This window comes from Malus domestica, chromosome 16 (genome assembly GCF_042453785.1).
Source record: "Malus domestica chromosome 16, GDT2T_hap1".
Taxonomy (NCBI): domain Eukaryota; kingdom Viridiplantae; phylum Streptophyta; class Magnoliopsida; order Rosales; family Rosaceae; genus Malus; species Malus domestica.
In genome coordinates, this window is record NC_091676.1 from 25,816,725 (window position 1) to 25,837,413 (window position 20,689).

The window sequence follows — 20,689 nt, forward strand, 5'->3', positions numbered from 1 at the left end:
GCTGCGAGACATTTGCAGGCTGTCGCTGACCTGCTGCTCTTGCTCTGTGTTCTTTTACGCAAACGCAAAGTGAGAGAGACACTATTTCAGTTGTAAAAAACCCTGCCCAAAACGACATCATTTTGGGTTTAGCTTTTGTAAAAAACAAAGGTTAGAAATAAAAAATCGAACGCCCACATCTCGCCTCCCCGACGCCAAGACGGAATATAGCCCACTCCCGCTGGGCAGAGGCATTTTCTTGATAGCACCGCCCAAAAAACTGCCTAGGCTGGTCTCAAACTAGTTTTTTAAAACATTGATTAATGATAGAGGTCATTTCTCTAAATTTGGAACACCATGGCCTTCGCAATATATGCAATCAACTAGGGTGCAGTATTTTAAAAAAGACAAATCAAGGGTGTAGTCTTTAAGAAAAGACAAATCATGCTACAACAATAACTCAAGACTTCAAAACAAACAGGACATTATCAGAACACATCCTACTGTGATGAAGGACGCGGCTATTAAGCAGCCAATGCCAGCTCACCTCTGTTTTTATACCCAGCGCTAAAGAAGCCATTGCAGCTACCATCAATATGATCAGAGTAAGATCTTGACAAGCTACCCAAAGAAATCTCTATCAGACAGAAAAAGAAAAAAGAAATTTATTATAACAGAAAAAAATTTCCTCCTTTTTTCCTTATTATATCCAATGCAGAAACTTCAAAAGTTCACAACTGTAGCAAATTTACCCAGAAACTTCTTGCTTTTTTCCGAGGATATGTGTTCGACCCAAATGCATTTTTCCGTTTTAGTAAATCAATATCATCTCCATGAATTCCCTTGTCGAGATTTGTTTTCAACAAGTCCCCTAAGCCTGTGACCTGATGTAAGAAAACAACAGAACAAATATAAGCAACAGTGTTTATGTACCAACTTCAGATCATGAAAGGGGTTATGTGGTGGACTTGCCCCCCCATATTGTTGAAGAGCAGCAAATTTATGATCCCTCGTCACTGAAACTAGTTCCTCTTGTCCAATGGGAAAATCGCCAGTAGGACTTGGTTTCGGTACTACAATCCCTGACAATAAGAAGCAACAAGTTGACTATAGAACTATCGCAAAGAACAGTTTACACAACAGGATTTATGCATCATGATGGTGGAGCGAATGAGAGAAATGTCTAAAACACAATCCTTAAAAAATGAAACAAGAAAGCAACCTTACAAATCCAACAACAATTTAAATGACAGTGAACCGGAAATGAACAGAGCATGACAAACAAATTGCCATAGCGTCTTGGGAAAGAAAAATGAATGTTTACAATAGGAACATATGCACAATATAGGAAATCAAACATCTGCTTGTTACCAGGTATTCTACAAGAAGAGTGAGGCAAGACTACACACACTTGCCCAGAACTGAACAATGGCATGCTCGAGAACTACAGCAATTTATTCAGTGAGATAATTTTTCGAAATAAATACTCTTCTACTAGTATCATACCACTGTTGGATCTAAATAATTGAAGCATGTGGCAATATCAAATTAATGCTGCATTTTTTTTTCACACAGATAATGTTTGCAAAGAATTAATGGAAATTAAAATAATAAAAAAAGTACCATTCACTTGTTGATCTGCAGCTTCCTTGAAAAGATATGCAGCCTATTTTAAAAATAAAGAAAAATCATATGTTAGGATAGTAGGACATGAGTGACATATGACACGTTTATTTTGAAGTGAATTACTCGTATGGCTTGTGCATGTGCTTTAATCTTCCTTAGTGTATGCTGCTTTTCTTCTTCCTTTTTCAAGTCTAAGGTGTACCGGAATCGACGAGAAGCATTCAGCACAAGTGCCGCATGCTACAACAAAACAAAAAAAATAGTTTAGCCAAAAGTCTCGATAAAAAGATCCGATCAAATCAAATAAAACAAATGACTTCCGCTAAAAATGTAAACTAAGCACCCAAACGAAATTTCCAATTTTTAGTTTAAAAGTACATGGAAACCAGCTATTTCATGGACTCTCACCAAGCCTGACCTGGTGGCATCTAGGGTATAAATTCCCTTGAAAGATGGGCATTTTGTGTTTCATTATCATATCCAATATAGTAATTTCCTTTGGCAATTTGTTGCTATTAACCAAACCATTAAATTGAGAAGATTGAAACATGAACAAATACGTATATAACTCCCATCAATCATACATGGGGAAGTCAAGAGTCACTCATCACACGTCCCCACGGTTAAATACATAAACAAATATACAAAGGAATGTATTAAAAGCGTGAGGCGCGGGTGAGGTGTCCAAGGAATAGCATAACCTAGGCGTGAGGTGTGAGGCGAAGCCTCACAGGACCTAAATTTTTTAATATATACACTGAGCGTACACACATATTATATTAAAAAAAGAAGAAGATTATTAATCAATAATCATCCTGAGCACACAAATATATTATAAATACATACACACACACATATATATAGATATATACACATATACTATATTATATATATATAAAATAGATGATGAAAAGCACAATGAGTACACATATAACAATACACGTAGACGGCACACACATCCATTATATAAAAAATAAAAATCAGAAAACAAGGTAGAGAGATGATAGTGCAAGGAAGAGGTATGAGGTAGTTAAAACCCTACCCAAAATTTGGGTTTGGGAGTAAAAAAAAAATAAATCCCTGAGGCGCGCCTAGGCGGCTCCGACGACGCCTTCCGGTGCTTTCCGCCCACTCCCTAAAAACAGAAGCGGCAACCCTCAAGCCTTACCTCACAGGGCGCCTAGGTGCGCCTTGAGGCGAGCCTTTTAAAACATAGAACCTCAAAAATCATAATTTCATTTGGTAACACCCTTATACCAAAGATACTCGTAGAACTTTCCGATTTTATTTCAACTGTACATCCACTACTTTATAGGTTAAACTTATAACTCTAGCCATACTAAACCTAAAAAACCGTTTCGAAAAGCCCTTTTCCCCTCTCCCTAAAAAATGAGACTAATCTTTTCCACATAGAGGGAGCAACTACACTATTAATAGAAATTTGCCATTAGTACCGAAAACCGACATTAGAATCCAAAACCGAAACCGCAGAGGAAGATACGTACACAAATATAGGGTGAACTACCAATTTAGTCCCTAAATTATCATCTCAGTGAACAATAGATCCTTAAACTATTTTTTGAGAAAAATTAGTCCTTGAATTATAAAAATCTGCCAATTACATCTCTAATATTAGATTCAAAACTACTATATTCAATTGTTCATCAATTTAAGTCATGTTACCTGCATGTATGGAGTTAACTTTGGGAGTTAAATTAGACGTTAGATTAGCAACCTATATGAAATGTTAAGGACTTATAGGCGATAAAATGATAGTATTTCATTCTAAAGTGTGTCAAGTGATTTAAGTTTACCAAAAATGGGATAAAATAACTTTGAATATAATAGTATGATGAAATACCAATTTTTAATGAATTTAGGAACTTTTTTACCGAAAAAATAATTCAATGACTAAATTGGCAGATCATCCTAAAAGGGTATGAACAAAAAATACACCTCTAAAACAGCATCAACATATACAGAGCTGAAGAACAAGTAGCAAATAAATAAATAAAATATATACAAATGACCTGTAAAACTGCAAAATGTAATACAAATTGGAAAGCATACCCTCCAGCGCTTGAGGCGATGGACCGGAGCATCCTTAGTTCTGGCAATATAAAACGGACTGGACGAGGACTCGCCGTCCAAGTCACCGGAGCGGCTGCCGCTGGCCTTCAAATCCGAAGGTGAGCCTCTCGATTGATTCATCGTTAAAAACCTGTCGCAGGAGAGATGACGCTGTTAGTTGCACCCAACCACTCGAAAACCTTCTCACACTCACAAATTCTCACTCTCCGAACCAAATTTCAGCTCCCGAATCTCCAATTTCACTTCAAATTTTCGCAAACTCGAACGCTCGTCACTGATTTTCCTACTGTCTAACCCATAGTAAAAATGAGTGCAACTTCTGGCCCCGAACCTCCCTCCGCTCCGCCGCACTTTCTCGCTCTCGAAAACGCTCCGGCTCTCCACTTTCTCTAAACCTGGAAGATACGTTGGGGATCCAAAACCAAAAGCGGAAAAGTTTGACTACTATGTGTAGCTTGATAGTGCGTTCACTTTTTCAGTCGAGAGACTCCACTGGGAAACTTTGGGTCGGCATATTAATCCAAATTCATGTAAGAATGGAGTAGAAAATATTATAAAAACATTTTTTAGGGTGGAAGTTAAATTAAGGTATAAAACTCCAACAGAGAGGAGATAAAATTACTACAGCTGGAAAAGTTTGGTCAAAATATTTTGGAGCCCAGGCAAGAAGTGGCATTTTAAATATGTACGAAAAAGTAAATAAACAGGAAGAAACAAAACAAGATGATGACTTAAGGCAATAACTCTCCCTCCTCCCATTTTTCCCTAGATCTTAATTTGTTTATTGCTTAATATCAATACATATTATATTATTCTAAATTTTTCTTTTCTGTCTGAATCTGATACATATATTTTTCTTCCAGTTATGAATAAACGCTGAAAATTAATTAATTAAAGCCGATTAAGTAAATTAGTACGTACCAGATTTTGCAGAATATATATTCAGAACACCGCCGAAGTGTTGTCTGATATATTTTCAGAAGAAAAAACGATGATGATCAATATCTCTGCATCGCCAAATCTTATATACATAAGAAGCCTGACCTGCTATTAATAATCCACCATGGACGTATATATTATTTTTCTTTTTTTTTGAAAGCTGTATATATTATTTTTCTTGTCTAAGAGTAAGAGTGCATGCTCTGAAATAATTTCCAGTAATTACTCTACGTACAGCATGCAGTACTCTCAATCAAAACGGACTAATGTAAACTGGATACAGCAGATTTATATATAAGCTAAAATAGATCTAGGGGGGAATTTGCTTGTCAATTGGTTTTGGCACTGCTTATCCATCCATGCGTATAAATTAAACGAAGTGTGTGTAAGAATCAGTTTTGGCACTGCTTACCTTACACTATTACATTATACATATGATCGACAAATGTCTAACCCATAGGAAAATCAGTTTCCATAGTAAAAACTAGTGCAACTTCCGGCCCCGAACCTCCCTCCGCTCCGCCGCACTTTCTTGCTCTCGAAAACGCTCCGGCTCTCCACTTTCTCTAAACCTTGGCAGAAACGTTGGGGATCCAATATCAAAACCGGAAAAGTTTGACTACTATGTGTAGCTTGATAGTGCGTTCTCTTTTTCAGTTTTCGAGAGACTCCACCGGGAAACTTCCTACTACATTCTCAAAATACCAGTGAAACAAGGCACCGTACGAATAGGAAGGATACTTTGGACAAGGCCAAAAAGGTAATTTCAAAATATTCCCCCTCACCTTCAAACCCGGGAAACTTCCTAGATTGTCCGCTTCTAGTATAGAAAATTACAACAATTTCCCTAAACTTTAGCCAAATTGGAGTTTTGGCTAAATTAAAAACCCGTGAGTATTAATCATGAATTTGTTATAATGTAGAGCAATGATCTTTTTGCTAACTCTGATATAACTTTCTCTAGAATAAATGGTTTAAAGGGGCAAAAGATGAATGGAAGTTCTAAAAGAGTTAGCCAAAATTACCATTGTTTTACATCATTACAAATTCATGGACTAATATTCATGAATTTTTAGTTCTGAAACTAAAACTGTAATTGAGTTAAAATTGAGAAATCATTGCTTCAATTATCTCTTGATCGAATATATGTGTTGATATTCGTTTTTTTTAACCAATATATGTGTTGATATTCTAATTTTTGAAGATTTGTCTTGAGCGTCTAGTTCATCTTATTCCTTGTTGATTATGGCCTTGTTGGTTATGTCGATGCAGGATACTTATCCGATCCGCACAAAGCGCGCTCTCAAACGGGTTATGTCTTTACCGTTGGAGGCACCGCAATATCTTAGAGGTCAACTAAACAGACCTTAGTTGCCACTTCGTCTAACCATGCTGAAATTCTCACCTTACATGAAGCAACTCGGTAATGCTTTTGGTTGAGAGCAGTAGTGGGCCATATTCGAAGCTCCTGCGATCTTCATCCCGTCATTGATGTCCCAACGACGATCTTTGAAGACAACGTAGCTTGCATCGAAGCTCAAGAAGGGTTACATCAAAGGAGACAACACCAAGCACATTGCGTCGAATTTTTCTTTTCACATCAACAACAAGACCATCAGAAGATTAAAGTCAGACAAATTAGTTCACAAGACAATCTGGTTGACCTCTTCACTAAATCACTGCCGAAAACGACATTTCAGAAGCTTGTTCATGGAATTGGTATGCGTAAACTTTCTGAGTTTTAACTTTGCTATTTCTCTTTGGAATTATGTCAAACTCAGGGAGTATCCTGTAGATACTTGCTTGATTTTAATGTACTCTTTTTCCCTACGATTAGGAGCATTTTTCCCACTGGGTTTTTGCTACCTAACTAGGTTTTAACGAGGCACCCACCTTGGGCTGGTCATATCCATGATGACGTCCTGTGGACGTTTCTTTGAGTTTTGCATTTCTCACACATTTTTCCTTAGACTATGGATTTTGTCCCTCCTCAGGTTTTTGCCATAACCTTAGGGTTTTTTAGTGAGACATACTACTTATGCAAATTCCTACCTTATTGAGAATAAGTGTTGTTCCTTAGAATCAGTGCCGATGAGTCGACTTCCTCAACTTCTACATGATGCTAAGTCTACCTTGAGTATTTACACACTCAAGGGGTGAGAGTTGTAAACATTCCTAGTTTAAGTGTGATTGTGTAAATCCTAGATTATATTTGATTCTAGGTATCCTTTCCTATTGTATCTTGTATTCCTTGGGGATGAAGGAATATCTTCTCTCATTTTTATAACTATTAATAAAGGCACAATGTAGGAGGGATAACAACACACACATTCCCTTACAATTCTACAAACACATCTCTCTCTCTTCTTCTCCTTGCAGTCGACCCTCTCTCTCATTGTCAGATAAAATAGACTACAACACCAATTTAAAAATTCAAACAAAAACAATTGCTTCAACAATAATTAGACTTGGCATAACACGTATAAGATGTATGATAATTTAGAATATCGCGTGATTAGAAGAAAAATTATAACAAGAGTTGAGATTAAAATAAAAAAATAAAATAAATAATAAAAAACTTGTATACCTTGTAATTGGTGGCAAAATGGAAGCAGTATGACTCTTACATGCTCCAATCAAACCGTTAAATGAGTTTAACTTCGAACAAAAAAAACATAGTTTTTAGTTAAAAATAAAGACAGTTGATACATAAAAGACGAACGTCCAAGTCAATTATCTTCCTATTAAATACCCATTTTGACCAATGAGAGTTTACAAACAAATAGATAGATAAGAGACGGGACACGTGAGAACTTTAATATTCGTACAATAAATTGTATTTACAGTGTTAATTACTATAGGGGTATTTCTTGTGGCCTACGCGTTATTAGTGAATGACGTACGTTTCCGCGTGGTGTCGGTGGGTGGAGGATGAGGATGGCAATTTTAACCGTGAAACCCGATACCCGTGGATAATCGCCCGAATGGATTAGGTTTGGATATGAAAATTCGGGTATGGTTTGGATATGGGGAAAAACCGTGAACTTTATTTGGTTATGGGTTTGGATATGGTTATAGGGGTATCCAATCCATATCCGTACCCGAATCCGAACCGAATATTTTATATATATATATATATATATATTTGATATATATTATATTTTATTCAATTAATTCTTAAAAATTCAATTTTCCAACCGGGTCCGGGATTCACTGATTTAGCAGTTGTGTAAAATGACATGATTGTCCATCTCATCTTCAGATCCTACGGTGAGGATGATGAGTTAGAGGGGTAGAACTAGAATCATCTTTTTATCATAGGGTTTCAGTCTTTCAGATTAGGACTTGAATTGAATCTTCTTTCTTGGGCGCAGCTGCGCAGGTAAGGCTATGCATGCTGCCGATCCTGGCACGGGTGAGAGAAAAAGAGAGTGACAGTGAGAGAAAGAGAAGAGAGAGTGGTAGTCCGGATAATAGGGAGAGAAAAAAAAAGGGAGGGGTTGGGATGGTGAACAGAGACGAGTAAGGTCCCTCGTCGACTCCGGGACTCCCTCAGTGTCAGTCCATGAATCACTCTGGATAGTCCATTCCCTTTTGCGTGTTGGATGTGGCTGGATTTCGAAAGCTAAGTTCCTTTTTTTATTGGATTCTTTACTGTTAGCATATATTTTCATCATTTCAGCCTTTTTGCTGTGAATTATATCCGAATTTTGTTGCACTGTTTGGTCAGGTTTTGGGGGTTCCTTTATTTGTTTCATTCTCTGTCATTTTCTTTCATTTTGTTGATGCAACATCTCTCTGTTCTGTGTATTGTTCTTTGTTTTAAGGTCAGTTTTTTTTTTTTTGGTTGGTTTTCAGTTCATTGATCTATGACTCTGTGTTTAGATTTTTGTTCGTGTATGATTAAATGGGTATTGGGTTTTGGTGGTTGAAAATATGTTTTTTTCTTGCTTATGCTTCTTGCTCATTTTCCTGGGATTTTTTGTTTTGAGTTGCAAGGGTAAAGAAAACACTGAAATCTCAGGTTAAATGGGTATTGGGTTTTGGTGGTTGAAAATATGATTTTTTCTACTTTAGCTTCTTGCTCATTTTTCTGCAATTTTTGTTTTTTGGTTGCAAGGGTAAAGAGAATACTAAATCTTAGAAATCGGTTTTGGCATTTGTGTTAATGCATTTCCATTTTTGGTTTGCATGATAGGTGGATGCATTTAGACCTAAAAATATTTGCGTGAACATCATAAAGTTTTCTAAGGCTCCAAACGTTGAAGGGTAAGTGTTTTTGAGCTATGTTCAATTCTTAATTCGATTCTCTACTGTTGGGGATGCATCTCTGATCTCTCCGTTCTGTGTATTGTTCTTTGTTTTAAGGTCAGTTTCTTCATTTTTTTTTTTTGGTTCTTTTTGTGGGTTTTTAGTTCGTTAATTTGTGACTCTTGTGTTTAGATTTTTCGTTGGTGTATGATTAAATGGGTATTGGTTTTGCTTGTTAAATCAATAATTGTCTTCTTGTTTATTGTTATATATTTAGTTTACATGTTAATTGACTCAATTTCAGTATTATACCATATCTTTGTTTACATATTAATGGATTTGGTTGTGTTTGCAGCAATCAAAATGTCTAAAAGAAAATTTAAGTCTCAAGAAGAAACAATATGTACCCCAACTGATTGTAATCTAGCACCTACATTGCATCCAAGTGTTGTGCAACAAGAAATACCAAGTCAAATTGCTCAGCCCCAAGATATACCAACTCCAAATGAGGTCGCTGGTGAGATTGAGGAACCTGGGGGTGATGATGGTGAAGGTAATAATTCGAGACTTCGCAGTTTGGTGTGGCAACATTACACAAGAACACTAGTTGATGGGGTGATGAAAGCAATATGTAATTATTGTAGCAAGAAGCTTGGTGGGAACACTGGAAATGGAACCAGCCATTTGAGGCATCATGTGACGATATGTCCACGTCGGAGACAAAAAAATTTGAAGCAAACACTAACCCAAAAAGTAGGAGATGGGAAAGTAGAGTTGTATACATTTGACCAAGAAAGTGCAAGGAGAGCTCTCGCCCAAATGATAATATTGCATGAGTATCCTCTTTCCATGGTTGAGCATGTTGGATTTAGAAACTTCATGAGTGTTGTCCAACCGTTGTTTAAGGTTGTTTCAAGAAACACAATCAAGAGTGATATCCTCAAAATATATGATTATGAGCGTTTGAAAACAATGCAATTGTTGGATGAAAATAAGAGTAGAATTGCCATAACTACTGATATGTGGACTACAAGTAATCAGAACAGAGGATTTATGGTAATAACATCTCATTTTATTGATGACTCTTAGACGTTGCAGAGCCGAATAATAAGGTGATATTTTTAATACTTTAACTTCTATTTAATTGTTGTCTAACTTTAGATTTATATTTCAGATTGTTTATTGTAACCATCTTCATTGTCATTTTTTCAGATTTATTTATGTGCCTTGTCCGCATACCGCCGAGACACTTTTAGATGTTTTGATGGAGTGCTTGCTAGATTGGAACCTCGATCGTAAGCTTTCTACCTTAACAGTAGATAATTGCACTACAAATGATAAAATGATTGATCTTATTCTTGAAAAACTTTCTGGTAGTTCACTTTTGTTGGGTGGAGGGTTCTTTCACGTGCGTTGTTGTGCACATATATTAAACTTAATTGTGAAGGATGGTCTCCAAGTTATTGGTGGTGGTATTGAGAAAATTCGTGAGAGTGTTGTTTATTGGACAGCAACACAAAAAAGAGAGGAAAAATTTGAGGAAGCAGCACGTCAGTTGAAGCTTCCAGGCACTAAGAAAATGGTGCTTGATTGTAAAACTCGGTGGAATTCCACCTTTTTAATGATTCAATCTGCTTTGATTTACAAGGATGTTTTCCCTCGTTTGAAACAACGAGAGTCACCATATAAGTGTTTGCCTGATGATAGAGATTGGGAGATGGCAAGAGAGATTTGTGAGAAGTTAAAGTTGTTTTATAATGTCTCCGAGTTGTTTTCTGGAACTAAGTACCCTACAGCCAATCTTTATTTTCCAAAGATTTGTATGATCAGGTTGTCGCTAATGGATGAGTTAACAGGACATATTCAAGATGATATTCCTTGGTGTATGCTTTTCGCAGACGATATAGTGTTGATAGATGAAACTCAGGAAGGGGTAAATGCAAAGCTTAACCTTTGGAGAGAAGTGTTGGAATCTAAAGGTCTTCGCCTAAGCCGATCAAAGACAGAATATATGGAGTGCAAGTTCAGTGCAAATGGAGGCCAAAACGAGTTAGGGGTGAGGATCGGAGATCAAGAAATGCCAAAGAGCGACCGTTTTCGTTACCTAGGATCTATCTTGCAAAAGAACGGAGAATTAGATGGAGATCTCAACCATAGAATACAAGCTGGATGGATGAAGTGGAAGAGTGCATCCGGCGTGTTGTGTGACCGCCGTATGCCACTGAAGCTCAAGGGAAAATTTTATAGGACGGCAATAAGGCCGGCGATGCTGTATGGCACAGAATGTTGGGCGGTGAAACATCAACACGTACACAAAATGGGTGTAGCGGAGATGAGGATGCTTCGTTGGATGTGTGGGCACACGAGAAAGGATAAGATTAGGAATGAGGATATCCGGGGTAAAGTAGGAGTAGCCGAAATTGAAGGAAAAATGAGAGAAAATCGGTTACGGTGGTTTGGACATGTGCAAAGAAGGCCTACTGACGCTCCAATTAGAAGATGCGACTATGGGACAGAGGTTCAGGGCCGAAGGGGTAGAGGAAGACCTAGGAAAACTTTGGAAGAGACTCTAAGAAAAGACTTAGAGTACTTGGATCTAACGAAGGACATGACACAGGATCGAGCACAATGGCGTTCTAAGATTCATATAGCCGATCCCACTCAGTGACTTGGATTTTCCAAGTCTCCAACCGAGAAGTTTTCCTCACTCGGGAAATTAAGGGAACACTACCCCAACCTACATGCTCCACTCAGAAAGCTTTAACATACAAGCTTCAACAAAAGAAAATTCAAAGAACTTAGCGAAGAAGGCTTTGGTGTATTTAACACAATACGTTGAAATGAAGGAAAGCTTATTTATTGATATCCCCGATAAGCTACAAATATGTACATATACATGAGTCAAAATAAACACACAAGAGGGAGCCTTCACAAAGGTTGCTTAGGAGAAGTCTCAGCAGTCGGTAGAGCCCCAGAAAGAGAAGGCACCGGAGGGGGATCATTTGGAGCCTCAGTACTGGACAGAACCCTAGAAGGAGGAGGCATCAGAGGTTGATCATTTGGAGCTTCATTACGCGGTACAGCCCCAGAAGACGAAGGCAATAAATGCCTTTGGAACAAACCCACAAATCTCTGATGATCAAGTAAAACCTGACCATCAGTTTCCTTCATCTGGTCAAGCTTCCTCTTCATGTTTGTAGCATAGTCATGTGCGAGCCGGTGCAACTGTTTATTCTCATGCTTGAGCCCTCTAATCTCCTGTTTGAGACTCATCACTTCAGCCGCCAATGATTCAACTTGGCGGGTTCGAGCAAATAGGCGTTGGGCCATATTAGACACAGAACCTGCACACTGAACACTGAGAGCCAGTGAATCCTTAACAGCTAACTCATCAGACCGTTTGGAAAGTAGTCTGTTATCTTTGGGAGTGAGAAGGTTCCTGGCCACCACCGCAGCGGTCATATCATTCTTCATCACGGAATCCCCAACGGTAAGAGGACCAGTAGGGGAGACGAAGGATGGGCGCCATATGTTGTCTGGAGAAGGCGGGGCTGCCTCTTCAACAAGGTTCAAGTCAAAACGACGGTCGGAGGGGCCAGACATTTTCAAAGGTGTTGAAGAGAGAAGAGGTCGGACAAATCAAGATCTTAGAAGTGCAAGAATGAAGCTTCTACTGGTGGAGATTCAAGTGTGCTTTAGAACTTAATGCCAGCCCCTATAAAAATCTGCACTCGACGGAGCTTCAGAAATCGAAGAGGCGCCTGCTCAGAAATCGAAGAGGCGTTTGCTTTCTCAAAAGCTGAGCTGCTTAGAGATCACGAGGGTTGATCTCAGAAATCGAAGAGGCTTTTGCTTTCTCAAAAGTTGGGCTGCTCAAAGACCACGAAGGCCGATCTCAGAAATCGAAGAGGCGCTCGCTTTCTCAAAAGCTGGGCTCCCCAGAGACCACGAGGTCCGATCTCAGAAATCGAAGAGGCACCTATTTTTCCAGCCTTGTCAGCACCTGTCACACGCACACTCAGCTTTGCGGAAATTATGGGCATTCTGTCGAAGACTTCTGGGGAAGTAGAAAACACATGAATCTTACTGTTCAATCACCCACTTCCCACACGCAACAATAGCTCATGGGTACCACAGATAACTTTGCCAAAGTTCTCTGCCAAAGTTGAGCACGTGAAGCTTGCAGCTCCCACTACATCGCTCTGACCAAGAAGGGTAAAAGAATAGCAAAGAAACAGCACTAACAAAGTTTAGACCCATAAATTTTGAAGGTCTAGCTACCATATTATTACCCACAAGGGTAAAGGAACAGTACCACTGCTGGATAATTGGAAAGTCCCTGTGTGTCAACCTCTGTGCTTCGTGGCAAGGTAGACTAGCAAACATGCCCAACCTTTACTCACATTCGAGAAAACACTCCCAACAAGATTGCTTGCTCCAAAATCGAAGAGGCACCGCCTTCCGAATCTCGAGAGCCAGACTCCCAACATGATTACTTTCTCAAAAATCGAAGAGACACTGCTCCCCGAATCTTCGAGAGCCAAACCCCCAGCATGATTGTTTTCTCAAAAATCGATGAGGCATCGTTCTCCGAATCAATCGAAGAGGCGCTCGCTTTCTCAAAAGCTGGGCTGCTCAGAGACCACGAGGGCCGATCTCAGAAATCGAAGAGGCACCTACTTTTCTAGCCTTGTCAGCACCTGTCACACGCACACTCAGCTTTGCAGAAATTATGGGCATTCTGTCGAAGATTTCTAGTGAAGTAGAAAGCACATGAATCTTACTGTTCAATTACCCACTTCCCACACGCAACAATAGCTCATGGGTACCACATATAACTTTGTCAAAGTTCTCTGCCAAAGTTGAGCACGTGAAGCTTGCAGCTCCCACTACATCGCTCTGACCAAGAAAGGTAAAAGAATAGCAAAGAAACAGCACTAACAAAGTTTAGACACATAAATTTTGAAGGTCTAGCTACCATAATATTACCCACAAGGGTAAAGGAACAGTACCACTGCTGGATAATTGGAAAGTCCCTGTGTGTCAACCTCTGTGCTTCGTGGCAAGGTAGACTAGCAAACATGCCCAACCTTTACTCACATTCGAGAAAACACTCCCAACAAGATTGCTTGCTCCAAAATCGAAGAGGCACCGTCCTCCGAATCTCGAGAGCCAGACTCCCAACATGACTACTTTCTCAAAATCGAAGAGAGGGTAAAGGAACAGTACCATTGCTGGATAATTGGAAAGTCCCTGTGTGTCAATCTTTGTGCTTCGTGGCAATGTAGACTAGCAAACATGCCCAACCTTTACTCAAATTCGAGACAACACTCCCAACAAGATTGCTTGCTCCAAAATCGAAGAGGCACCGCCCTCCGAATCTCGAGAGCCAGACTCCCAACATGATTACTTACTCAAAAATCGAAGAGACATTGCCCTCCGAATCTCGAGAGCCAGACCCCCAGCATGATTGCTTTCTCAAAAATCGAAGAGGCATCGTTCTCCGAATCTCGAGAGCCAGATACCACAGACCACTTTTTCAAAGTGCTCTGACAGAGTTAAAACATGTGAAACTGACAGCTCCCACTACCGTGCTATGACCAAGCAGGGTAAAGGAATAGCATTACTACTTGTTGTTAGGGAGACGCCTATATATGTCAACCTCCATCCCCAACGGACAGGCAGACCTGCAAAAATGCTCAACCCTTCATCATATCTGAGAGGGCACTCCCAACGAAGCCTTTCGAAATATTCAGCTTTCTTTCCCCCCGATAATACCTCTGCAAACAAGCTATACTAGAGCAAGAATATCTCATATCATCAGGGTTAAAAGCAAGAGTATCCCATATCATGCTTTTTCCCTATCTTTTCCTTTGGCCTTGTTTTTACCTGCAAGACAAGGAGAAAGAGAGCAATCAGTCAGCACTTGGAATCAAGCTTCCAGCCAGGAACTGACTGCCTGGAACCCCTTACCTGATTACTTACCTGGCATTGCTCTCGAGTACTCATCTTCAACATCTTATGTTTCCAAGGAAGATTCCGCATCTGCTTGAGGAACAGATAGGGCAAGTGCGAAGGATACAAGGAAGCATGTGGAGACAAGCGTAACAGCACACGTGCCGATACATCCATTACTCTGTCAAAAGCAAAAGTATCCCATATCAGCAGGGTGGAACGTACTCTAGATTTGATGGACTTGTTTTGACCCTCAAATTCTTCAGTCGGCCTTATACTCTGGAGGAAACCAGAAAACCCTCCAGCTCAGTTCAAGAATAAGCCTGTGGAAAGTTACTTCTTCAAAAGCAAAAGTATCTCATATCATCTCTTCTCATTTTTCTTCTCTTTATCCTTCATGCTGTTGCAAGATGGGGAGAAGGTGAACAATCAGTCGGAGCTCTGATTGCTTACCTTGTCTGTCACCTCTTTCAGCAGACCCCCTAGCTCGGCGACTTGGGGGACTCCTACTACATGGTTTGTATCGCGCTTGACCAAGCCTGAAACTACAAGTAAGCTTCAAGTGAAATTGATACATTACCTTGTGCATCTCCACCAGTTAAAGATACCACCCCTGGATGGAGGAAAAGTACTTCCAGAGAAGATGCCACATCTACCTATGAGACAGATAAGGCAAGTCAAGACGACACCACACTCCGATACTTAGAAGTTTCGTGATTACGAGATCATTCTCCCACAATATTTCCTAATGTCATTTGTACTAAATCATTCACTTGTACTCACTAAAGGAGAGCTTGAACCTATGTACTTGTGTAAACCCTTCACAATTAATGAGAACTCTTCTATTCCGTGGACGTAGCCAATCTGGGTGAACCACGTACATCTTGTGTTTGCTTTCCTATCTCTATCCATTTATATACTTATCCACACTAATGACCGGAGCAATCTAGCGAAGATCACAAAAAGCGACCGTTTTCGCTACCTAGGATCTATCTTGCAAGAGAACGGAGAATTAGATGGAAATCTCAACCATAGAATACGAGCTGGATGGATGAAGTGTAAGAGCGCATCCGGCGTGTTGTGTGACCGTCGTAGGCCACTGAAGCTCAAGGGAAAATTTTATAGGATGGCAATAAGGCCAGCGATGTTGTATGGCACAGAATGTTGGGCGGTGAAGCATCAACACGTACACAAAATGGGTGTAGCGGAGATGAGGATGCTTCGTGGGATGTGTGGGCACACGAGAAAGGATAAGATTGGGAATGAGGATATCCGAGGTAAAGTAGGAGTAGCCGAAATTGTAGGAAAGATGAGAGAAAATCGGCTCCGGTGATTTGGACATGTGCAAAGAAGGCCGACTGACACTCCGGTTCGAAGATGTGACTACGGGACAGAGGTTCAGGGCCGAAGGGGTAGAGGAAGACCTAGGAAAACTTTGGAAGAGACTCTAAGAAAAGACTTAGAGTACTTGGATCTAACGGATGACATGACACAAAACCGAGCGCAATGGCGTTCTAGGATTCATATAGCCGACCCCACTTAGTGGGAAAAGGCTTTGTTGTTGTTGTTGTTGTATTTGTGCTGCTGTGCATGTTCTTTAATCTTAATTTCGAACTTATTTTTCAAACTTAATTAATTAGTATGCATTCAGTTTTTAGAACTAATTTAAGTCTTCAATTTCATGTTTCACAACTAGCTTCTTGTTCTAATGCACACGTTGGTTGCTGCACTTATTTTGAAGAAATGGATATGGATGAGGTAAGTATTGGCAATTATATTATATGTATATAAATATCTTCTTTGTAGATTATATATGTACAACAATTCATATTAACTATTTCGTCATTTTCTTAATAATGTAGGATTCATGCTCCATTGATGGGTGTGAAGGAGGAGCTGCAGGAGCACCATGAAATAATGATGATGGCAGCCTTGGCGGAACTAGAAGCAAATTGCATATATCTCGTTCTTTTGTCGTCAATATATTGTTATGTTTTTTGTAATTGGATGTCGGATGAGTGGCTGGATTCTTTACTGTTAGCATATATTTTCATCATTTCAGCCTTTTTGCTGTGAATTATATCTGGATTTTGTTGCACTGTTTGGTCAGGTTTTGGGGGTTCCTTTATTTGTTTCATTCTCTGTCATTTTCTTTCATTTTGTTGATGCAGCATCTCTCTGTTCTGTGTATTGTTCTTTGTTTTAAGGTCAGTTTTTTTTTTTTTTGGTTGGTTTTCAGTTCGTTGATCTATGACTCTGTGTTTAGATTTTCGTTCATGTATGATTAAATGGATATAACCGATAACCGATTGAAAATCCGTTACCCGGTGGATATGGTTATGGATAATCCCCGATTGGTTATTTTACGGTTATGGGTATGGCTAATTTTTGTGGTTATGGGGATGGATATTGCTTTTCCGTCCCCAAACCGAACCGTTGCCATCCCTAGATGAGGACCTCTCACATCCTATTCGTCTCTAGGATATTATACGGTCAATTTTAGTTAGACAGTATTTGTATTTAATTTTAAATAAAAAATTAAAAATAATTTTTGATAACGCGAATGATGTACGTTTCCGCGTGGTGGCGGTCGGTGGAGGATGAGGACCTCTCACATCCTATTCGTCTTTAGGATATTATACGGTTAATTTTAGTTAGACAGTATTTGTATTTAATTTTAAATAAAAAATTATAAATAATTTTTGATACATTGATAGGATATAAGGATTCTGATGAGGAGAATTCGGATGAGGAGAAATTTTTTATTATAACAGGAACACGAGTGGTACATCACGTGTTTTTATATAAGTGATGGAAAATTTTATTTTTTAAGTTATAAATTTTTTAACATACATATCCTACCATTTGTATAATAATACGGTGATGTACCACTTTATATGTCTGTCATACTAAAAAATCTTCTTCGAATGAGATCCAAACCCGTGGGGGAAGACCTGAAGAGTCGAGGTGTTACACTAGGCACGTTGGGATGTCATTTACATAGTGGTTTAATGCTGGATATGAACGTGGGTGCCTTTTATTGTTCCTTTGGTTTGCTTTTCTGACCTTTTTTTTTTTTTTTTTTTTTTTCTGTGGGATACTTAATTAGTTAATTTCCTTATTAGGGAGTAAATTAATTGGCGTGATGTTTCTTGGAAGCAAAGAATCGAATCATGTGATCGTTTAATCTAAATCTTGTATTGGGAATTTGATTTCATGTTTGTTTGGAAGCAAGGAAAGAATCGAACGGTGATGATAAAGTTTTGCCTAAAAAAGCTACCACTTTCAAAAAAGAAATTTAATAATCAAAAGATGAAAAAGTTTGAGATAGTTATACTGTTGTTCAGCATCGCAAGTTTATTTTTTGTGCAATAGTGCTCGATCAATATCGTTACACACTCGTTTAAGGATGGCTGTTTCTAAGCAAATCTTCTGGCTATCTCTGCACTCCACCTCCTTGATCATCGAGTGGTCATTTAGTGAGTTTAGATTATGATTTGGATTGTTTCTCTCGATGATGAAGGTTATCATCCTACCATTTTACTGGCCGACCTTGACTCTTATTATTTTGAGATCATATCTAGTATTAAGAGTTTACTTCAATTTAATATTGCTCTCGTGGCCGCACCGTGCTTTGGCCCTAGTTGTTCAGTCGCGCGTGTACTACTACATTCACTAGGCTATCATTTCCATGGAGAAAATAGATTGAGTGACTCTCTTAACATGTGGAAACAAAAACCTAGTTTGGGAATTAGCTTAAAAATGTACTGAATGAGCTAGGCGAGAAAATAATGAAGTGCGAACAAAGGTATAGAAACTAGGGCAGTTATTGAAAGGTTATTGAGTCGGCCCTGGAGACACTGCTGGAGCATCACCATTCGTGATTTGGTCACAATTTGTTTATATATATTTGATGTCGATCGATGCGGTGTGGTGGTACGTACTACAGATTAGATTCTTGACGGGTGGAAAGTTAGAGCAGACTATCCAAAGTTTTGAGTGTCAGGCGTTGATTGGGAAAACAGCGAGGCAACATATGGGCGTGACTTGTGGCAGTTTGGAACTAGATTTTGTTGTATGATGGAATAAAGGAGTATGGGCAAGAGAAAGTCTGAGAGAGTTGAATAGAGAGATAAGATATAAAGATAAATAAGGGAGAAAACATTATCCTTGGATACACAACTATGGTCGAGAATAAAATAATGTAGTGACTAGAATTAAGACACTTCTTGAATTATTTAGAGTTAGTAATTCAATTATAATTTTAAAGGATTTTAAAATTTCGGGATATCAATGGAATGTTATAAGATGTTTCTTGTGTCGACAAAAGTTTATAGGTTGTCAATAAAAATTTTAGAAGACACAAGTGGTCTTCTATCACAATGGTGGGTGGAGTGTTGCACCACGACATGCGTTCTGACTCCGTTAATTCCTTATTCTAACATTTAATCTAACAAATTTATCATTTGACAAAAAACAATATATAAGTTCTAGAAGACATTAAACAAGTGTGTGCAAATCAAAGTGTGTAAGACTTTGTTAAGTTGTTGATTTCGATGGATTTTAAAGTGAAATGTATATAGCAAAGTTCATAAACAGTCTCACACTTCCTCCAAAAATTGCTTTGCATTCTACTCCCCTCCTCCCTGTTAAGCTCGCTCCCGTATCAATTTTGTCAAGTCTGAGTTTGGTTTTCGTGGTTTTCTTCGATAAGTTTCTCTTAACGAGGTTCACATCGTTAGTGTAAAATGTTTAGTTTTCTTTGTTTTAGAAAAGGCTGTATTTTACCTAGAGAATTGGCGATGTTTATACGATATTTTGTTTGTTTATGCTCTCTGATAATATTTCACTTTGGTGTCTTTTTAAAAATGCAAGTTTTGGTCTTGATAATCACGTTTAAGTTTTGGATTGTGAGTGTTTGAATGACATTTATTGTAATAATAAAAGGTATTTATTTTGTTTATTCTTTAACCCCGTCTTAAAAGTTAAAACCACGATGGTTTACCGCAGTACAGCAGCAGGAAGAGGAAGAAGAAGAAGAAGAAGAGGAGGAGGAGGAGTCGCGTCGTCCGGCAAGCAACGACTGATACCAGTGACCAACAAGGCAGCAAGGTCAAGGTTGGTCAACGTTTTTGTCAAATAAGAACAAAATGGTCAAAGTCACGACAATCATTGTTATTATTTGTCTCCAGTAACTCGCTTGCAACGATGATATGCCAGTTTTCCATTAGAGTGATGATATTATGAGTGCATAGGATTATGACAAGTGTTTATGTATGATTGGTAGTAGTCTTAGTTACTTAGTGAAGTGTGTTACAAATGTATAAATACCAAGAGTTGTAATTATTTTATACAAGTTGAATGAAAACAATATTATTCAGATTTAACAAACTTTCCCTCTCTACTTTCTCTCTCTTAGTTTTTCCTTAGCTTCTAAGGTTTTACACTGTTATAATGCAATACACCAAGATCTTTCATGTCAAACTCACTAGTTAACTGACCAATGACATTTTGAACCTTCATAGCTTCACTACCAGTGAGAATGATATCATCAACATATAATAAGAGAACAAGAATTGATGAACCATCACACTTGACAAATAATGAAGGATCTACATAGGAAGACTTGAACCCAAGCTTAAGCAAATAACCTGAAAACCTGTCATGCCAAGCTCTGGGAGCTTGCTTGAGACCATATATAGGCCTCTCTAATTTGCACAAATAATCTGGATAGGTAGAATCCACAAATCCTTGGGGCTGAGACATATAAACTTCTTCCTCAAGAAAGCCATGCAAAAAAGTATTCTTGACATCTAACTGTTTTAGTTTCCAATTATGAGATGCAGCC

General features: G+C 38.7%; 2 protein-coding genes across 2 annotated transcripts in view; one reads left to right on the forward strand and one right to left on the reverse strand.

The window, feature by feature from the left end:
- Nucleotides 1–3,879, reverse strand: part of LOC114822014 (calcium-transporting ATPase 10, plasma membrane-type-like) — a 35,745-nt gene extending 31,866 nt beyond the window's left edge. The window contains exons 1-6 of the mRNA XM_070815909.1: nt 3,676–3,879; nt 1,729–1,845; nt 1,603–1,645; nt 952–1,061; nt 732–863; nt 527–616 (exon numbers count right to left, since the gene is read on the reverse strand). Coding sequence (XP_070672010.1) covers nt 527–616; nt 732–863; nt 952–1,061; nt 1,603–1,645; nt 1,729–1,845; nt 3,676–3,816 — 633 coding nt within the window. The 5' untranslated portion in view covers nt 3,817–3,879. The remainder of the gene's footprint in view (nt 1–526; nt 617–731; nt 864–951; nt 1,062–1,602; nt 1,646–1,728; nt 1,846–3,675) is intronic.
- Nucleotides 3,880–9,219: 5,340 nt separating this feature from the next.
- LOC114822292 (zinc finger BED domain-containing protein RICESLEEPER 2-like) lies at nt 9,220–19,928 on the forward strand. The gene is made up of 5 exons (XM_029096624.1): nt 9,220–9,942; nt 10,061–10,606; nt 16,538–16,599; nt 16,704–16,840; nt 19,852–19,928. The coding sequence occupies exons 1-5, from the start codon at nt 9,220–9,222 to the stop codon at nt 19,926–19,928; spliced, it is 1,545 nt and encodes a 514-aa protein (XP_028952457.1).
- Nucleotides 19,929–20,689: the final 761 nt, after the last annotated feature.